This window comes from Podarcis filfolensis (genome assembly GCF_964270895.1).
Source record: "Podarcis filfolensis genome assembly, chromosome: 3".
Lineage (NCBI taxonomy): Eukaryota > Metazoa > Chordata > Lepidosauria > Squamata > Lacertidae > Podarcis > Podarcis filfolensis.
Window position 1 is genome coordinate 26,747,747 of NC_139606.1, and position 18,460 is coordinate 26,766,206.

The 18,460-nt window shown below is 41.3% G+C and overlaps 1 protein-coding gene across 4 annotated transcripts in view; it reads left to right on the forward strand.

Moving 5' to 3' along the window:
* The window catches only part of SNTG2 (syntrophin gamma 2), a 203,763-nt gene that overhangs the window by 185,058 nt on the left and 245 nt on the right, over nucleotides 1-18,460 (forward strand). For all 4 annotated transcript variants that reach the window (XM_083607298.1, XM_083607296.1, XM_083607297.1 and 1 more), the window contains 3 exons: nucleotides 2,214-2,423; nucleotides 9,531-9,623; nucleotides 12,232-12,342. In XM_083607298.1, the coding sequence (XP_083463424.1) occupies nucleotides 2,214-2,423; nucleotides 9,531-9,623; nucleotides 12,232-12,342 (414 nt within the window). The remainder of the gene's footprint in view (nucleotides 1-2,213; nucleotides 2,424-9,530; nucleotides 9,624-12,231; nucleotides 12,343-18,460) is intronic.

The following is an 18,460-nucleotide window of genomic DNA, read 5'->3' on the forward strand; positions in this document are numbered from 1 at the left end:
GATTATATGCAGTTCTGTTTCTCCTTTACAGCACAAGCAGGTTTGGTGCTGACTTTGAGACTATATATATATATATATATATATATATATATATATATATTAATATGCAGGTCTAAAACATCAAGCCCAATCAAATCACATATGCCTGAACAGTTAACTGGTCACCCAGATAAGCTCCAAGAATCAACTATTTTATGATCCTGGTGGAATGTACATGTTTTGAATTTTGCATGCATTCCCTCATTAAACATTACAGCGACGCCTGAATGTCTGATAGCCCTAGAGAAGAGGAACGCACTCTGAATGGCTGGAAAGGTGTGCTCTTGATAGGTAGACACATTCAGTTCTTACCCAAGGACTGATGCATGCCCTTTATTTTCTTTATTTCCCTAATATTCTGGTAGGGTTAATTTCAAGAAGAAGCCAACTTAACGGCAAATTCTGATGCTACGTTTTCATTTTGAGGTGGGGAGGGAAAGAGTCGGAAATAAGCTGCCCACGATTCAGCCCTTTACATTCCTGACATTTTAATAAATGAACACTTAATTGTCAGTCTTGATGAATACATTAACTGAAACACAAAAAGCTTCAGTGTACAAGTCTAGCCATTCTTCTGTTGACACTTCAGTATAAATGATAATGAAGGAAACTTAGAGCAAATCAATTAGGTTGGAGTAAACTTAATTTTCAGAAGAGATTAAAGCTCCTCTATTACAAATTCTAAGGCACAGTTTGCTCTGCAGAAAATGTTCCTTTGAGTTGTTTATGCAAGCAAGTTTTTCCTTGCTGACTTTTCATGATACGAACTTTTAAAAAATGAATAATCTTTAATGCCCTTCATATATTGGGTGGTTTCAGACCTGCTGTCCACCTGATTCTCCCTGCTCTGCTTAGGGCCATGCATGGACAGAACCATCATCTGCTTTCAAACTCCAAGGCAGGAATGGGATTATGCACAAAAAGAGGAGTTAAAGAAGCCATTGTCCAACTACAGGCATTTGTCCCATGTTTCCATATCTGTTTTTTTCACAGTTGTACCACCATGTAGAAGTAGCATTAAAATTGTTCAGTGTGAATAAATGAAGAATCAATAGCATAAAACTAATATATATTTATATATCATACATACATAGCCCAAAATCAGATATGAATATGAAGTCATTTGGTTATTGCATACTGATGAAATACTTTTTAGTTTTTTTTTGTTTTTTTTTTGCAGAAGGCATATCCCGTTTGATTTCTCCCCTCCCCTTGGTAGGTTTTCTGTCCAGTGATTCTCAAAAACAACAAAAAACTTTACCATCATAATGTTTCCTGGCTCTACTGCTTCACAGGGATACCATTATGAAGATATTTAAACAAAGCAATCTGTGAAGCATAAAACTAATATTATATGCTCATAATTAAAAATGCTGCTTGTTTGATTTGCATACCCTGATGTGCAGGATCTCTAAAGGGGATACCTTTTATTAAAATATATCAGCATGACAGTATTGTTTGTCGCAAGCTCCAGTGTTAATTAAAACACACATGGGTGTGGATTTAGCATTTTAGCATATTAATATTGCTGTTACTTGTCATTTGAATATCATATTTTTGGGGTTCACCCCTACATTTGTCCACATATCAGATATCTGAGGGTAGATCACCAATGAGCAAGTCAGTCTGAAATACATTGCCCCCCCCCCAGCATAACTCTGGCCTAAATGCTGCAATTCATACACTAAACTTCCAATTTATGGGGTTTCCCAGTTCAACACAGGAGTGAGGCTGTGTGACTGTACCTTATGTTGAAGCAAACAGTTTGATTTTGCTTTTACGTACTGGTTGTAAGCTTACTGAAGTTCCTCGGGGAATGTTGCGCTAAGTAAAAATAGTTGTTGATGGGCAACATTCAATAAATAATCATCATCTCATACTTTAAATTGGTTTTCCCTGGTTCACCAGTGGTAAAGCCAGGAGACCCAGAAAAATAAATATAAAACATATATAATATATTGCTTTGCTCCTGGTCATTGATGCTCAACATCACAATGAAACTACAGTTCCTCCTACTTTTCTGCATAACTTTAATTCTCAAAATGAAATGCTCACATTCAGCAGGTTATGTTCCTTGATAGAGGGAATTATATTAACAGGAACAAAGAGCAAGTATGTACATTTTCCAGCACTCCTTTCTGATGAAATATCGCTTGCTAAAATATGTCTTTCAGCTCTGGCTTAATGATGATTGCTGGCTACAAGCAAACTTATATCTAGGTATTCACCAAGACTATGAGCTTGAAGACCAGAGGCCATATTGTTTCAGTGTTGTGGTTGGACATGGCAAGAGCCACTATTTCAATGTGGAACTGGGGAGTGACCTGGCAGTATGGGAGAAATCATTTCAAAAAGCAATTTTTTTGGAAGTTCAGAGAACAGGGGTAAGTAATTTAAAATGTACATAGCATTGATATTTCAACATCTCTGTAAGAATAACTAATTTTAAAACACATGTCCCATATAGACGAACATGCTGAGTAGCAGCTAATAGGGCAACTGCTTCCTTCTGACTCCAGTCTCACCTTAGGTTACCTGGGCATGTTCCTGTCTGGAAGTTACACTTGATCAAGGGAAGTCTCTTGAGAATCCCTCCATTTGGCTGGGATGTAAGGGCAGACCTTCTCCCTGCTGGCAGTCCAATTTTGGAACTTCCTTCCCTTTGAAATCAGAGCGATTCTCACTGCTGCATCTTAGATGCCAGGTTAAAACCTGACTGTTCAGTCAGACTTTTGGATAACAATGCTGCTGTCATTTACAATCGTTTTAATAGTTGCTTAAATTGTATTTTTTTATTTTAGTGTTGCTGAATGAGTTGTGTGATTTAAAGTTATTTTTATTGTTAGCGGGCTAGAGATCTGGGCTGTAGTGTAGGGTAAAGGTAAAGGGACCCCTGACCATTAGGTCCGGTTGCGGACGACTCTGGGGTTGCGGCGTTCATCTCGCTCTATTGGCCGAGGGAGCCGGCGTACAGCTTCCGCGTCATGTGGCCAGCATGACTAAGCCGCTTATGGCGAACCAGAGCAGTGCACGGAAATGCCGTTTACCTTCCTGCCGAAGCGGTACCTATTTATCTACTTGCACGTCATGCTTTCGAACTGCTAGGTTGGCAGGAGCAGGGACCGAGCAATGGGAGCTCACCCCGTCGCAGGGATTCGAACCACCGACCTTCTGATCGGCAAGCCCTAGGCTCTGTGGTTTAACCCACAGCGCCACCCGTGTCCCTGTAATGTAGGATATTAATGGTCAAAATAAACAGAAGGCAATGATTTGACTCTGTTGATGACCTATGTGAGAAGCTTCTGCTTTGATTGATTTACTTGTTCACAGCGTGGTTCGTAGTCGTATGCTTGCACTATTTACTCACTGCACCCAGTTTACTACAGCAAAAGAAGACAAATTTTAAGCCAAATAAATCTGATTGCACAAAAGTCAGTGGGTCAATGTCAATAGAGTTCTTCAACTGGACACAGTTCCTTCTCCTCTGACATTTATTTATTTTTTAGAAAATGAAAGTTGAAATTTATGCCCCACATCTTAATCTGAACTCCCCTATAGAGCAAACACAGAGGTGGCAAAAATCTATGCATATTAATACTGAGTAATGTACTTTTCCTGTAACTTCATTGGCACAAATAACACTTCCCGGCAGGTCTGCTTCAGAATACTGCTGCCAGTTTCATTTTCTTAGCTTGCATTAATCATGTTATTCTAACCACCTACCTGATTCGAAGCACATCAGATGCTACATTATATGCCCCTGCCGATGTTTTCCACTGTTGCATATTATTACACTATCACCTAGTGGTGCTACAAATTCTAAAGTAGTCTCTATAAAATAAAATAGCTATATTTTTCTACACGCAGGTAAACATTTTAGAAGCCTTAATGTAGTTACATTCTAACAGAGAAATAGTAATGACTAACTTCATTCTATATTATAAAGACAGGCAGATATGTGTGGGCACCCAGAGTTTCTTGAAGATTCTTATAGGGTGCCACATAACTTCCAGACAGTGGCTGGGTTCAGGCATAATGTGAAACCAGGGTTTGTTTAGATAAGCCATGGTTTGCTTTAATGGCACATTTTGGACTTAGCGATTTAGTGTTATTATGTAATGAGCACAAATGAACCTTGGGTTCTCATGTTCTTCCTTCCACTCTCCTCCGCTTTGAGAGTTGCTGTTGTTTCAATCAAGCCGTGTCTAAATTTTAGGAAGTAAATTAATAAATCACATACTTCTCTATTAATATTTTTCACATTTTGAAATAATGCAAGTTGGATCATATGAGAACTGGCTTCATCATATTTTCTACATTATACAATGACTTTTCCATCATCCTTGTGGGGAGGGAGGAAAGAGAAATTTCTGTGAACTAAATTATTTGAACCTATCAAACAAGCAGCGAAGTCCATAGATAAGTATGCTAAGTGTTTTATATCAAAGCCATGTCAGTTAACGGCTGCCACTACACCATGTAGCAATGAGTTCCACATCTACCGATGTGGTGTTACATCCCTGCTAACTTGATTCAGTAGCAGCTACCTCTCATCTGAAGCATATAATTGCTGCCGTGCAGCTAATGCTAAATTCAGGCAGTAGCTAAAATAGTGTTATACTTTCTTTGGGGGAAAAATTCAATCATCTCCCTGGGACAACAATGCAAAATAAAACTTTCTATAATGGGCTCTATAAATTCAAATGAGATATTAAAAGCTGTTTAATTAGGCTAGATTTATGAGGTCATTAAAAGATAATTATCTGTTTGTTGCCAGAAGAACGGCTTTAATTACACAATTAAGGTTTAGATTGTTTTCATTATGTATAGTAATGTATTACACTTTCACTTTTCTTGGTCATTTTTATGTCGTTAAGTCCATTTCACTTCAAATCTAATTTTAGAAACCCACAGTCTTAAGAATCAATTGCACATCTGCCCTCAGCACTAAACTTTGGCAGTGTGGGGGTAAATTTAAGTCTGTTTGGCTTTTCCATCAGTTACAAAAACAATAAAGCAAATTCCATGAATCTCACACAGAGCACCTACAAGTTTAAGCCCCTAACTGTAGCACCCTAATACGGTCATGGGGAAACTGGAGCCCACCTAATTAGCCCTTTCATGGGTCCTAGTTTGGCCCATGAGGTTGTCCCTCCCCCAACCACATCTGCCTTCTGCACACCTGACATGATATGTAATATCAGGTGAGGAGCAAGTAGAGGATTGCCTGCCAATATACAACAAGGTGCCTTAAAGCACACTCCCCCTTGGGCACTGGCAAGAGAGGCTTGCTGTCTCCACCAATCAGTTGGCTGCGAATGACAGCAAGCCAGTAGGGATCTGTAGGGAGCCTGCTGAATTCATGAGTGCAACCAAACCTAGTAGAATGCAGAGCTTGAAGTCTAATAGGCCCTGAGTGCAGGCTACCTGTGATCAGCTCCCCCTGTAGAAAGTGGATCCTGAAATCTGCATGGATTGGGGGTAAGTTCAAATCCCCATGTGTTTGGCTTGGCTTGGCTTTTCCTTTGTGGCGTAGTATGTCAGGTGGATGGGCCCCACTCACCTGTCAAAATGGCCTGCCAACAGTGGGTGAGGGGTGGGGATCTGATCCACTGGTCCCATTCCCCACCCTTGCTCTAACGTTTCTACAATGCTATGTTCATCTGTGCAGGTGTGTCCCACAGTATTAGTCTTACATAACTTTGCAACCATACTGTTTCCTAAACTATAACAGTGACTCTATACTATTGTGTTTTAATCAGTGCATGCCTCTGATTCTGAAACATATGGGGGATTATATTGGGAAATGGTACGGAAGCTGTCCAGAGGTGCATGCAGGAAGGCAATGAGATATAAGAGGCTTGAAATAGTGATTCCAAGGAATAATAACCAGTGCTTGAATTATTGGGGGTGGGGGACAACCAAGAGGGTCTATGATGAAATCCACAGTCCAAACCCCTTTAATTCCACCCCACTTTTAGCTAAAACCTTCCCCTTCCTCTGTTGCTTTGTTTTGCATTACATTGTTGTTGTTGTTGTTTAGTCATTTAGTCATGTCCGACTCTTCGTAACCCCATGGACCAGAGCACGCCAGGCACTCCTGTCTTCCACTGCCTCCCGCAGTTTGGTCAAACTCATGCTGGTAGCTTCGAGAACACTGTCCAACCATCTCGTCCTCTGTTGTCCCCTTCTCCTTGTGCCCTCAATCTTTCCCAACATCAGGGTCTTTTCCAGGAAGTCTTCTCTTCTCATGAGGTGGCCAAAGTACTGGAGCCTCAGCTTCACGATCTGTCCTTCCAGTGAGCACTCAGGGCTGATATCCTTAAGAATGGAGAGGTTTGATCTTCTTGCAGTCCATGGGACTCTCAAGAGTCTCCTCCAGCACCATAATTCAAAAGCATCAATTCTTCGGCAATCAGCCTTCTTTATGGTCCAGCTGTCACTTCCATACATCACTCCTGGGAAAACCATAGCTTTAACTATATGGACCTTTGTCGGCAAGGTGATGTCTCTGCTTTTTAAGATGCTGTCTAGATTTGTCATTGCTTTTCTCCCAAGAAGCAGGCGTCTTTTAATTTCATGACTGCTGTCATCATCTGCATTACATTACCATTACATTAGCCACAACTAACTAAAGTGCACTGGTTTTAGTTTGCCTACTCTTTCTAAGTCAACTACAACCCATTGAACCAGACATGGGGAAACCTACAGCCCTCCAGAAGTTGTTTTGACTGCAACTCTCATTGGCCATGCTGGCTGGAAAGCCAATGATTCCGCACCCCTGCACTGAACAGTAGCTCAAGGGGCCATCACATTATAATTCAAGCACCGATGACGACATGGAACTACATTAAGTTCTTGCCATTGTTTGCACAAGGTGATGGTGATCCTTTACACAACCTGCTAAGTTTGGTATGCTACCCTGATCCACTCATAAATCAAGGCATTATATTGGTATAGGGGGCAGAACCTTACCCAAACTAAGGCAGAGGAAGGACCAACATAAAAAATAAGATCTCTGCAAGTATTCTGTACACTTAAGCACAATAAGGAATGGAACATGCAGAGTGCTAGATGCCCACACACAATTGTGCCAATGCTACTGCATAAATATTGAGCCATACTAGTGGTCTAAGAAATGATATATAAAAATAACTTCCTACATTTCTGTGTGTTCCATATTCGTGTTTTGTTTTTAGGCTGGCAGTGGTTAGTATAGGGTTGTATAGTTCTGATCATACTCATTACCATTTCAGAGGAAAACTGAAATAAGCATGCAGCATAGTCTTTTTGTGCTGTACTAATTTTAGCAAGGTGTATGGAATCAACATGAATAAAGATCACAGAAGCTGAGTTTGAAGTTGATTTACTCTGTGATCAAGCCAGCATACTTCTAAAGGTGCTTTTAACGAGTGTACAGAAAACTGAAATAAGGCTTTATTATCACAAGGTAGAAGCAATACTCCCTGGGGGGGGGGGGATGGTACTGAAAAAATGCTGGTGCAGATTCGACTCTAGGAGCACAGAATAATCTATAGCAGTTTTCCCAAAGTAGAACATCAGCTCCTAAAGGAGATGTAAGGTCCTGTTGAGCAGAATTCCTCGATGCAAGATTGGTTCTGCCTTGCACTCTGCTCCACTCTAGTTCCAGTTTTTTTATGAAGAATGTCTGATTTCAGAATTGGTGCATGCGCAGTTTTGCCTTTGTTCTTCTTCCTTCTTTAAGTAATCCACATGCACAAGAGATTGTGCTTACTGAAACAACATGGTGTAAGCTTTTATTTATTATTTTATGGTTAATTTTAAACTGAATTTATCTCTATGGTTTTTTTGGGGGGGTTACCTTATTGTACACTACTTAGAGTCTATGGTCTTAAGCAGTATGGAAGGGCATTAAGCAGCCTGTGGTGCATAAAGGAGAAAACCCCACAGAGTACCGTACATATATCAATAAGGTGCACATTTCTGTGTGCATTAAAAAAAAATGTCCAAAGCGGACCATTAGAATGAATATAGGATATGCTTTCAAAATTTCATCTTCGACCAAAATTATTCAGTGGCCTATTTTACATGTCACTTTTAACAGTAGTTCAAATAAACTGGTTTAAATGCTGCTGCACACAGCTGAAATCATGTGTGCTTCACTTCTCCCCCACTCCTGCTGCAGCCACAGTGCTGGGAAACAACCTATAGTCTGGCCTAGCATTACATCCAAACCTGGGCTCATGGTCTGCTTCCTCTAGACAAACCATAAGCAGTAAGCTAAGAACAAACCTTGATTACCACTTAAGGGTTGATTGTATGCTATGTGTACATGAAGTGTGAAAACTGATGTGTGTATGTATTTATGCATGGATAAGTGTGTGCTTAACTGGAAATATCGTGAAGCTGAGGCTCCAATACTTTGGCTACCTCATGAGAAGAGAAGACTCCCTGGAAAAGACCCTGATGTTGGGAAAGGTTGAGGGCACAAGGAGAAGGGGACGACAGAGGACGATATGGTTGGACAGTGTTCTCCAAGCTACAAACATGAGTCTGACCAAACTGCGGGAGGCAGTGGAAGACAGGAGTGCCTGGCGTGCTCTGGTCCATGGGGTCACGAAGAGTCGGACACGACTAAACGACTAAACAACAACAAAGTGTGTGCTATGTGTGAGAATAAATTGTGTAGCTGTTGTGCATGGATGTGTATAAATGGTTGTGCATGGGATATCTCTGTTGGCTTTTTGCATTGACCCCATCCACCACTGGCAAATAGGGCTGGGAGAAATCTGCCCGAAACCCTGGAAAGTCTCTACATTACTGAGCTAGATGGATCATCAGTCTGACTTAGTACAAGGCAGTTTCCCATGTTTCTAACTTTCCTGAACCAGCAGTGAGCCACTGTGGTGCAGTAGTTAGAGCACTGGACCATAGTTGTCAACCTTCCCTTTTTTGTGGGAAATTCCCTTATTCCAGCGCTGTTTCCCATTGCTTCCCACTGCTAACCCGGATTGTTAGATATCCCGTAGACTGACCCCGGGACAGGTGAGGCTGCTGATCCCTTCTTTTTGAGGCTGCTGATCCCTTCTTTTCGAATCTGAAAGTTGACAGCTATGCACTGGACTAGGACCTCAGAGACCAGGTCTCAAATCCCTGCTCAGCCATGAAGCTCACTGGATGGCCTCAGGCTGTCCTGGAAGACTGTGACTAGCCTATCTCGTGAGGATAAAATGGGAAGAAAAAGGAACCATGTACGCCACCTTGAGCTCCTTATAGGAAAGGTGGAATAGAAATGTGATAAATAATCAATATGCTTGTGGTTTAGTGGGGGAAAATATTGTGGTTATTTTGCATCGTGTGCATTGTTGCACACCACCTTTATATTTTTATAAGAGTTGGCAATATATAATTATTTGGGGAGAAAATAAAAATGAAGTATGTTGGAGTTTCAACAATGCGAAAACATAATTTGCTGTTCATCATATATGCTTTCTTTGCTCTTTCCCCAGTCTAAAACCTATACATGTAGCTGGCAAGGAGAAAGCTTGTGTTTCACCTTAGACTTTGCTTCGGGATTCACCTGCTTTGACAACAAAACAAAGGTACGAGGAAGCAGGAGGCGAAATATAAGAATTTGTTCTGTTATGAAGCACCCATGCTGTTCCTTGAGAAAACAGAACTGTTGCTAATCCTTTTCTGGTGGTGGAAAATTCAGGGTGAATCCAATCAAAAACACCTTTGAGCCTATTAGGATGCCTGTTCCATGACACTGAAGTGTATTCTTTCCTGCTGCCATTCCATCAGCAGACCGCTGACCAGTGCAGCTGTTCTGGTGTGAAAGTCCTTTTATAACCATGTCTGCCCATTCCTGGTGATGAACTCTTGACAGCCAGCTGTGACTCATTTGCAAGGCATTTCATTTTGCCCAGTAAATGGCTCCAGACACATTCGACACTTAGATGCTATAATCGAAGGACAGCATCTTTTATGGAGGTGTCCTATAACTTTGCTTCCCTGGCTTGAATTATTGTTGCCTCAGGAAGTGCTAGCAGTAGGAGTCGTAACTACCTCCCTCCTCCCCACTCCGCTGTTAATCACCAAAATTAACACCTTGAGGCAGAATGACCACTATCCTTGAAGCAGGCTGTGGTATGCCCCGTGTTCAAAAAGCTTTCTCAGACCTTCCAACTTTCACTTCAGTGCTTTAACAGGTGTACACTCAGTGTGACTAACATTGCTGACAGCAGAGGGTTCTTTTAGATCTATAAATAACTGGAAATATTTTTAATTAGTTTTTAACAAATGGCTTGTAAGTCACTTGGCACATTTTGTTCTTGTTGCACGTAAAAATTATTTATGTGCCTTTCCCATCAAACTGACCTTATGAGCCACTTCACTGACATGTGAGCTCAAGGCCCTGAATATGCACACAGGGTCGGCCCTACCATTAGCCGGAGTGAGGCAGCTGCCTTAGGCAGCAGATATTTGTAGTAAAGAGGAATGCTTCTGTTTATGGGGCTGAGGGTGGGGCGTGGCAGCACCTCAAGCATTAAATGTTTTGGGCTAGTTCTGTCTACACAGCAAGGTAAGTTCCAAAACCCTTGAACAGTAATCAGGTGAAATTTTATCAGCATGAAGAAGGATGTGAAGAGCGCAGAACTAGAATTTTATATATGAGAAAGACACCAACTATATAAAATTAAGTTATTTTTGAAAGCTAATGGAATATCAAGTAAGCCCTTTGCAAACAGCTTGGATTTGAATTTAAAACTTCACGTTTGATTTAAGGGGATATGGCTTGCCTCATATCAAATTAGCCAATACACTTTCAGTCAGAAAGAGAAGATTATTACATCTGCATTACCTGTGTCAATGTTTAGTGATGGAACAGAATGCTTGATCAATGAAATACTGCTCCGACTAAATCCATTTATCAGAAAAAGCTGTAAAGTGCTCCACCACAGCAGTGACTTCACATTGATTCCCTAACAAAAGGACAAAACTTTAACCAACAGTAAGGGGGGGAAGTAGAAATTTCATTATGACAGTAAGAAAAGAGAAGCCGAGGCAGAGATACTGTGTACATAAAAGAACTGTGTCAGACTGACTACTTTAAAAACATTATTTATACCTTGAAGGTTTGCTATGAGACTGAACAAAGGCCTTACTAAACAAAAATTCTCCCAAGTAGTCATGTTTGCCATCTATGGAAGGTTTTTTTTCCTCCCGCCACTATTTATTTTTCTGCTTCTTCTGATATTGCGTTCTCTAGGTTGATCTAAGTGACCATTCTCTCAGGCTCATAGGAACGGGAAATGACTCCCTGCAACATACAGGACAATCTTAATATCACACCATAGAATCTCATGCGAGTTGGTTAATTGTGTGATGTTCCATTTCCTGTGCATCTTTTTCTTAGCTACCTTAGCGCTTGCAGAAGCTGACCATTTCCATCCAAATTCATGGGGTGACATTCATCGTGCTTATTTGCCAGTGCCAGCAGAACAGACACTTGCGCAATGGAGCTACTTTCTTTCCTCTCGCTACCACCCCCTGCTCCCCACCTCCAAATCTTTTCTAGAGGGTCCCCAACCTGCTGGAGCAGATTTTGGGGCATGAGGGGGACTACAGTGGAGAGAGTGGAAGGAGAAACCCCGCTTTGCAAATACAAATCCAGTCTGTCGGCAGATTAATACAAACAAATATCACCTATGGAATTCAGATGGAAGTGAACAGCTTCTGTAAGTGCTAATGCAGCTAAGAGGATTATTAGAAATAGGATATTGCACAAATAAAGAAAACCACATCAAAGTCCAAATCATGATATTAAATAAATAAATATAACTATAACTGTAACGTTCTGTTCAGCGTTTTTAGTGAGAAAATGCCTTCCATTTCAGTTCTGAAATTACTTAAAATTTCTTTTGAGCATGGAATTTCACCACACTGATATGAAACAAGGAAATAAAATCCACACTGAGATAAATACTGTGCAGTAACAATATGTTGAGTGCCCTCATAAGCATAGTAAACCAACAAACCTTTAGCAGTTTTGTGTGCTGATTGGAAGTAATGCATCACTTTCCCCCCAAAATAGCAATATACCATTTATTTCTTTTTTACTTCTAACCCAAAATGTTCAGTTGTTTCGGGAAGGTGAATATTCAAAATATTAACTCAAAATGTTAACTATCTTTCATTTCTTTGCAGAATGTCCTCTGGAGATTTAAATTTTCTCAGCTCAAAGGGTCATCAGATGATGGGAAAACTCGTGTGAAGCTGCTTTTCCAGAATACTGAAACCAAACAAATTGAGACAAAGGTTGGCAATGAATATTGCTGTGTTATATGAAACACATTATAATTTTGAGTTTTCTCTTTTCTGTGCCATGCAAACAAATAACCATCTAGTATTGCTCATAGATTATTACACAAAAACACCAGATATTATGGCCACTTTTTTGTCACCCTATGTGCAATTGATCTGGCATGGATGCCTGATTTTAACATGCCACAACTGAAAGAAATAATAAAAAAGACAACTCTAGCAACCTACCTTAAGCCTTCAACACAACAGTCAAACCACTGACTATTGCTTAGCTTTATTGATCAGTACTCATTGATTCCAAGCTACTTTTGCCTGCATCTTTCAGAAGCATCTACTTTCATGAGAAAAATTGCCTGCTTAGGGAATAAATAACACCCTCCCCAACGCACGTACATGAACTTTCAATCTAAATTGCAGCCTCTCAAATCGACATTGGGTTAAAACAGTGGTGAGGGAAAGAATCTGGCTGGCAGGCCTGATCCTGCTGCTCCCTAACCCTAACCCTACCCCTTACAGGTCACAGTCCCTGATTTTCACATCAGTCTAACTAAAATATTAAATTGGTAACTTATCCAGTTTTCATAACCCACTTCACCCCATCTCTTTCCTTCTCCACACAGATATTTATCAGCTTTTGTAAAGTAATTTGAGAATTCCCCAAATTGTCATAACATTTTTGTGCTTGTACAAATCCTCGCGTACGTGTAGCTTTAAGGTGTTACCAGAAGAACGAAATGGAAGATGATTGATGGGCTCAAGGGACAGGCCAATACTAGCATTCAAGACCTGTTTTGGATTCAGAATCATTGCTAGGACACAGGAGAAAGAAAGGCTGATAACCTCAACATTTATTATTGATGCAGTTTGTAGTACAGTAGTGACCGAGTTACTGATGGGAACGATGGATTTTCGGGAGAGGCAGATGGTGCTGGACAGGAAAGTGTAGCCAATAATGAGAAACACAAAATGTCATCAAATAATGCAAGTTTCATTCCCCTTGAGTAGATAAGCTAGTAAATGTCAACAGCAGCCCAGTAAAGAATTATTTCAGCATTTGTGGGGCAGCAAACACTATGGTTAAGTTTATGATAACGTTTTCCCTAAACGTTTTTGTTCGAATCTTTATATTAAAAATTTATATATTCAGTGGGATTCAATTTCACACTCTGGACTTTTGGGCAAAGGAGCTAGCCACAGATTTCCTGTATTAAATATTATGGGGTTTTTATGTTGCTATTTTATAGACACAAAACAAGACTCCCCACAAATATGCTAGAACCTTGTTGTACACATGTGTCTCCTCCCTAAGCAACAAACAATAAAAATAAAAATATTGAAACAACTGAAGCAAAATTGAAAACTTAGTTTAAAACTGAGAGAACCAGACCATGAACTTTAGTTACATAAAAGACATGGATGAGCTGAAGAAAGCATAAAGATGGCACCAGGCCAAACTCTGTGGGAAGGCTTTTAAAAACTCTGGTGCCACAACCTAAAGCCCCTCTGTCTAGCGCTGGGGTAGTCCTTCAGATGGACTGTTGAACTACAACTCCCATCAACCCCAGCCAATTGTTAGGCAGTGGTTGTAGTCCAACCACTTCCAAAGTGCAGCCCATTGGTTACCCCTGACATAGCAGTTTCTGACTCTCTTCATTTGGTTCAGCCACTTTAGAGCAGAGCATCTGAAGATTTCAGTACAATGGTACCTCGGGTTACAGACGCTTCAGGTTACAGGACTCTGCTAACCCAGAAATATTACCTCAGGTTAAGAACTTTGCTTCAGGATGAGAGCAGAAATCGTGCGGCAGTGGCGGGAGGCACCATTAGCTAAAGTGGTACCTCAGGTTAAGAACAGTTTCAGGTTAAGAACGGCCCTCCGGAACAAATTAAGTTCTTAACCCGAAGTACCACTGTATTTACATATACAAGAAGGTGCTATTTCAGGTAACTTGGTCCCAAGCCACTTAGGACTTTAAAGAATAAAAACAGTAAATTGGGCCTGGAAATGGACTGGGAGCCACTGCAGGTGACAAAGCAAAGGCATAACGTGATCAGAATGCTACCACATATTTATTTTCAGGAGCTTGAGCTTGATGGTGTTGCGCTTCCTGTGTGCTTATTTCTATCGATATCAACAGGATAACCTATAGATATTACTGATATTGACTGACGTCTTGCATCAGTAGCAAGCTGCATTCAAAACAGTTGAAATTCAAAGTAATTTCATTGTTCTGATTGCTCTGCTGTTATACAGGGACTGTTTTCAAGGTCAATAATGTGCCGTCTGGTAGGAAAACAGTTTGCTGATTAGTTTACTGCTCAACAAGTATCCTTGAGACAAAAACATATTTATGTGAAGAAATTTTGTGCAGAAGGAATATGTAAAATGTAGTGGGTCCAAAAGCAACTAGCTAGCACTTTGATTTGTGCAGAAGTGTGAAGGGCTATGTTCAGTACCTCGACATACCTGTTGGGAAGCCAAGTTGCTTAAAAACATACCGTATAGATAACAATAACATAAATGGAACTGCCTTTTCAAACAGTGAGATTTTTTTTTCTTCAGTGTATCATAGCTGGCAGATATGCAGGGGAACTGGTGTAGGTTTAGCGGGGGGGGAGGGGACTTATGAACATTGAGAAACGTCTGAGGGATGTGTACACTGGCTTTTAAAAGCAAACATTCCACCAATATTTCCTTCCAAATGTAAGCATACAGTACATTTTAAATTTCTTTTTAAAAATAAAAAAATCTATATACATATCCCTGGGGCTCAAAAGCTTACACTGGCTGCCCATATACCACCAGCCAAGTTCAAGGTTCTTGTATTAATTCACAAGCCTTAGCAACTAGAGACCAGGATACCTCAGGGACTCCCTGATCCCTGAGGTCTCCAAAGTAGCCACTGTTTGTGGTCGCCCATGGCTTGAATTCACAAGGAGCTGCATGTTCAGTAAGGAGGGCTCAATTTTGTGAAACACTTTTGAAACGGAGATCACTCAGGCCCCCAGTGTTGAACTTCCAGTGCTTACTGAAGACTTAAAAAAAAAAAATCCAGCAGGCTTTTAAATTGAATTCTGATTTCATAGTTTTAACTCATTTCAGTCTTATTGAGTTGCATTGGGACTCCTGTACAACCAGCAGTGATTGAGTGGTATACTGATTGTTGAAATAAATATTCAGTGAAAAGTATCTGCAGGTAGAAAGAGACATCCCTCTCTTAAACTCCCCATGTATTTCATTGTTTCACATATTTTGGGGGTACAGATGTCTCCCATCACCACCCCTATCCCTGACTGTACAATGGTATCTCAGGTTAAGAACTTAATTCGTTCTGGAGGTCCGTTCTTAACATGAAACTGTTCTTAACCTGAGGTACCACTTTAGCTAATGGGGCCTCCTGCTACCGTTGCACCGCTGCTGCACGATTTCTGTTCTCATCCTGAAGCAAAGGTCTTAACCCGAGGTTCTATTTCTGGGTTAGCGGAGTCTGTAACCTGAAGGGTCTGTGACCTGAGGTACCACTGTACAAGATATCAGTTCTAGGAATCTTCATTTGAAGAAGGACACAAACTGTTGTACAAGAACAGGTTAAAGTGCACACAAAAGCAATTTAAGCATTGCTCATCGCTCAAGACATTTTCCTTGATTATGTGAAATGGGCCTCTAGTTTTTAACTTGCCACTTGATAGCACAGATGTGTGACATTCTGGCTGGTGGCTACTGCTGGAATTGTATCAAGCCCCAGTGTAGGTTGGACCTGAAACAGGGAGAAGGAATATGGGCAGAAGAGAAAGTAAAACCTGCTGCATAAAGTTGCTAAGAGGTTTCTGGAAGGTGAAAGCAGATTCTAAATTATAGAGAACTGCATACTTATGGTGCCTGGGGACTAGTAATGCCTCCATGGAGTTTTCTTCCCTTCTGACCAACCTCTAGACATAAATCTCCAGTACTCTCTCATTTTACAGGGAAACTTAACTCAGTAGAGAGCTGTTCACTTTGCTACAGTTCAGGGACAGAGGGAGCAGAAAGCAGTTTTTCCTGCATCCATATCCTTACAAGCCCCTAAATGCAAGTAATCCGTATTGCTTTCAGTGCTCCACAACTGTGTACAGGCCTCCAGTTTAAGCAATTTTGCAATCCCAGAAGGATTAGCTTTTAGTTATCCTTCTGTACTGTAGTGAGACAAAGTAGTAATTTGAACCACGAAGCTGAAAAAATGAGGATGTAAGAAACCTCCCTGAGAACTTTTGCTAGCCTTGTGAACACTCTTTTTCTTTTCTTTTCTTGTAGCTTCTTTTGAAATTCTTCAGCTGTAATACCAAATGAGGGAATGACAAACCCTGGCCTAAAGCTTTGAATTTTGCTTTTGGCCAGATCTGGTGACAGCTTAGAGATGTTCCAAGCACCCTAAGAAACTTCACTAGTCCTACTAAAATGGTTCTGACTTCCTTTGAAATTCATATAGTGTTTCACCTGAGGAGGAACTTGAGCATTCATTTCAAACTTTCCCTTAGCTGACATTTCAGCAGCAGCACTAGAAATATACAAGGTGACATTCTTCTTTAATCTACGAATACATAAAGTGGCTCCCACAATCCTATCTCCAGCAACTCACACAGAATCTCTCATTTGGATCCAGACTTACTTCTGAGTAGACATGGTTAGGATTGTGCTCTAAGTCCTATTGAATTCAATGCAGCTTCCTCGCTTAGAGTAGACCCACTGAAATCAATGGGACTTCATAAAAGGGCCAGGAAGGCTGAAAGCAATAAGTGAACCAAAACACATTCTTACTTAGTAATGACTGACTTAAGACCCATTGATTGCATGAATAATACTTGAACAACTGTTGGACAAACAGCAGAAGGAAATAAGTGTTTGAGCTTGGTCTAGTGCTGGAAAACAGCACTGAGCATCTGGTAAGGGCATATGCAGTGTGTGATGCACAAATTCTTTTGCAATAGATTACGTATTACCAATAGATCTATAAGTACCATTATGTATATTTTTGCTCATGCACTCACTGGATGTTTAAGGGATAAATAATTAAAGCATTATTGAGGCTTCTGGTTCCGCTCTGCTTTAATGGAGGCAGCCCCTGCGACAGTCGGAAATCACTGGCGAAGGAAAAACAAGGATGATTTAGGGGTAATTTAGGGGTAATCATCCTTGCATACCCCCCCCCCCCGGGACAGAGGGGAAAGGGCTTCACTCACAGTCCACCTCGGTACCTGGGCTCTCACTCCAGCATGGAATGTGGGGGGCAAGGAGGTGCTGAGTGTAAAAGCACTTCACCTGGTAAAAACCCTCCAACACCACCGCCATTAAGAAACAGAGGTTCTCCTCTTAATTAGAGCTTAATTGGACTAAAGTACATGTGCATGCTAGAAGAGATGAGATCACAAACAGCAGAACAAACCAACTGCAAGGACTTTAAGATTTTAACTTGAGAAGATTTCAAAAGACTTCAGTTCAAAAGACGGTGAACTGCCCTGAGACCTCTGGATATAGGGCAGTATATACCGTATTTTTCGCCCTATAGGGTGCACCGGCCCATAGAGCGCACCTAGTTTTGGGGGGGGGAATAAAGAAATTTTCCCCCCCAGGCGCGGGGCTGGGGCAGGGGAAGCCCGAACGTCCCCCGACCCCAGCCCCCAGAACAGGCTGCTATCCGCAAGCCTTGGGAGCCCAGCAGGAACTCCCGCCAGGCTCCCCAGGCTAGCAGATATCTGCTCGAAGCCCGGGGCACGCTGCTCAGCGTGCCCCAGGCTTCGGGATGCAGGCTGCTGTCCGCAAGCCTAGGGAGCCCAGCAGGAAGTTGCGCCGGGCTCCCAAGGCTTGCAGATAGCTTCCTGAAGCCTGGAGAGCGAGAGGGGTCAGTGTGCACCGACCCCTCTCGCTCTCCAGGCTTCAGCGAAAGCCTGCATTCGCCCCATAGGACGCACACACATTTCCCCTTCATTTTTGGAGGGGAAAAAGTGTGTCCTATAGGGCGAAAAATACGGTAAATTCTAACAACAACAACGGTGGGGGAGGGGTGCCTACCTTGAGGGGAAACATTATTCTTCATTCATGAGAAAAGATTATGTTAAAGAAGGTTGCATTTGGCGT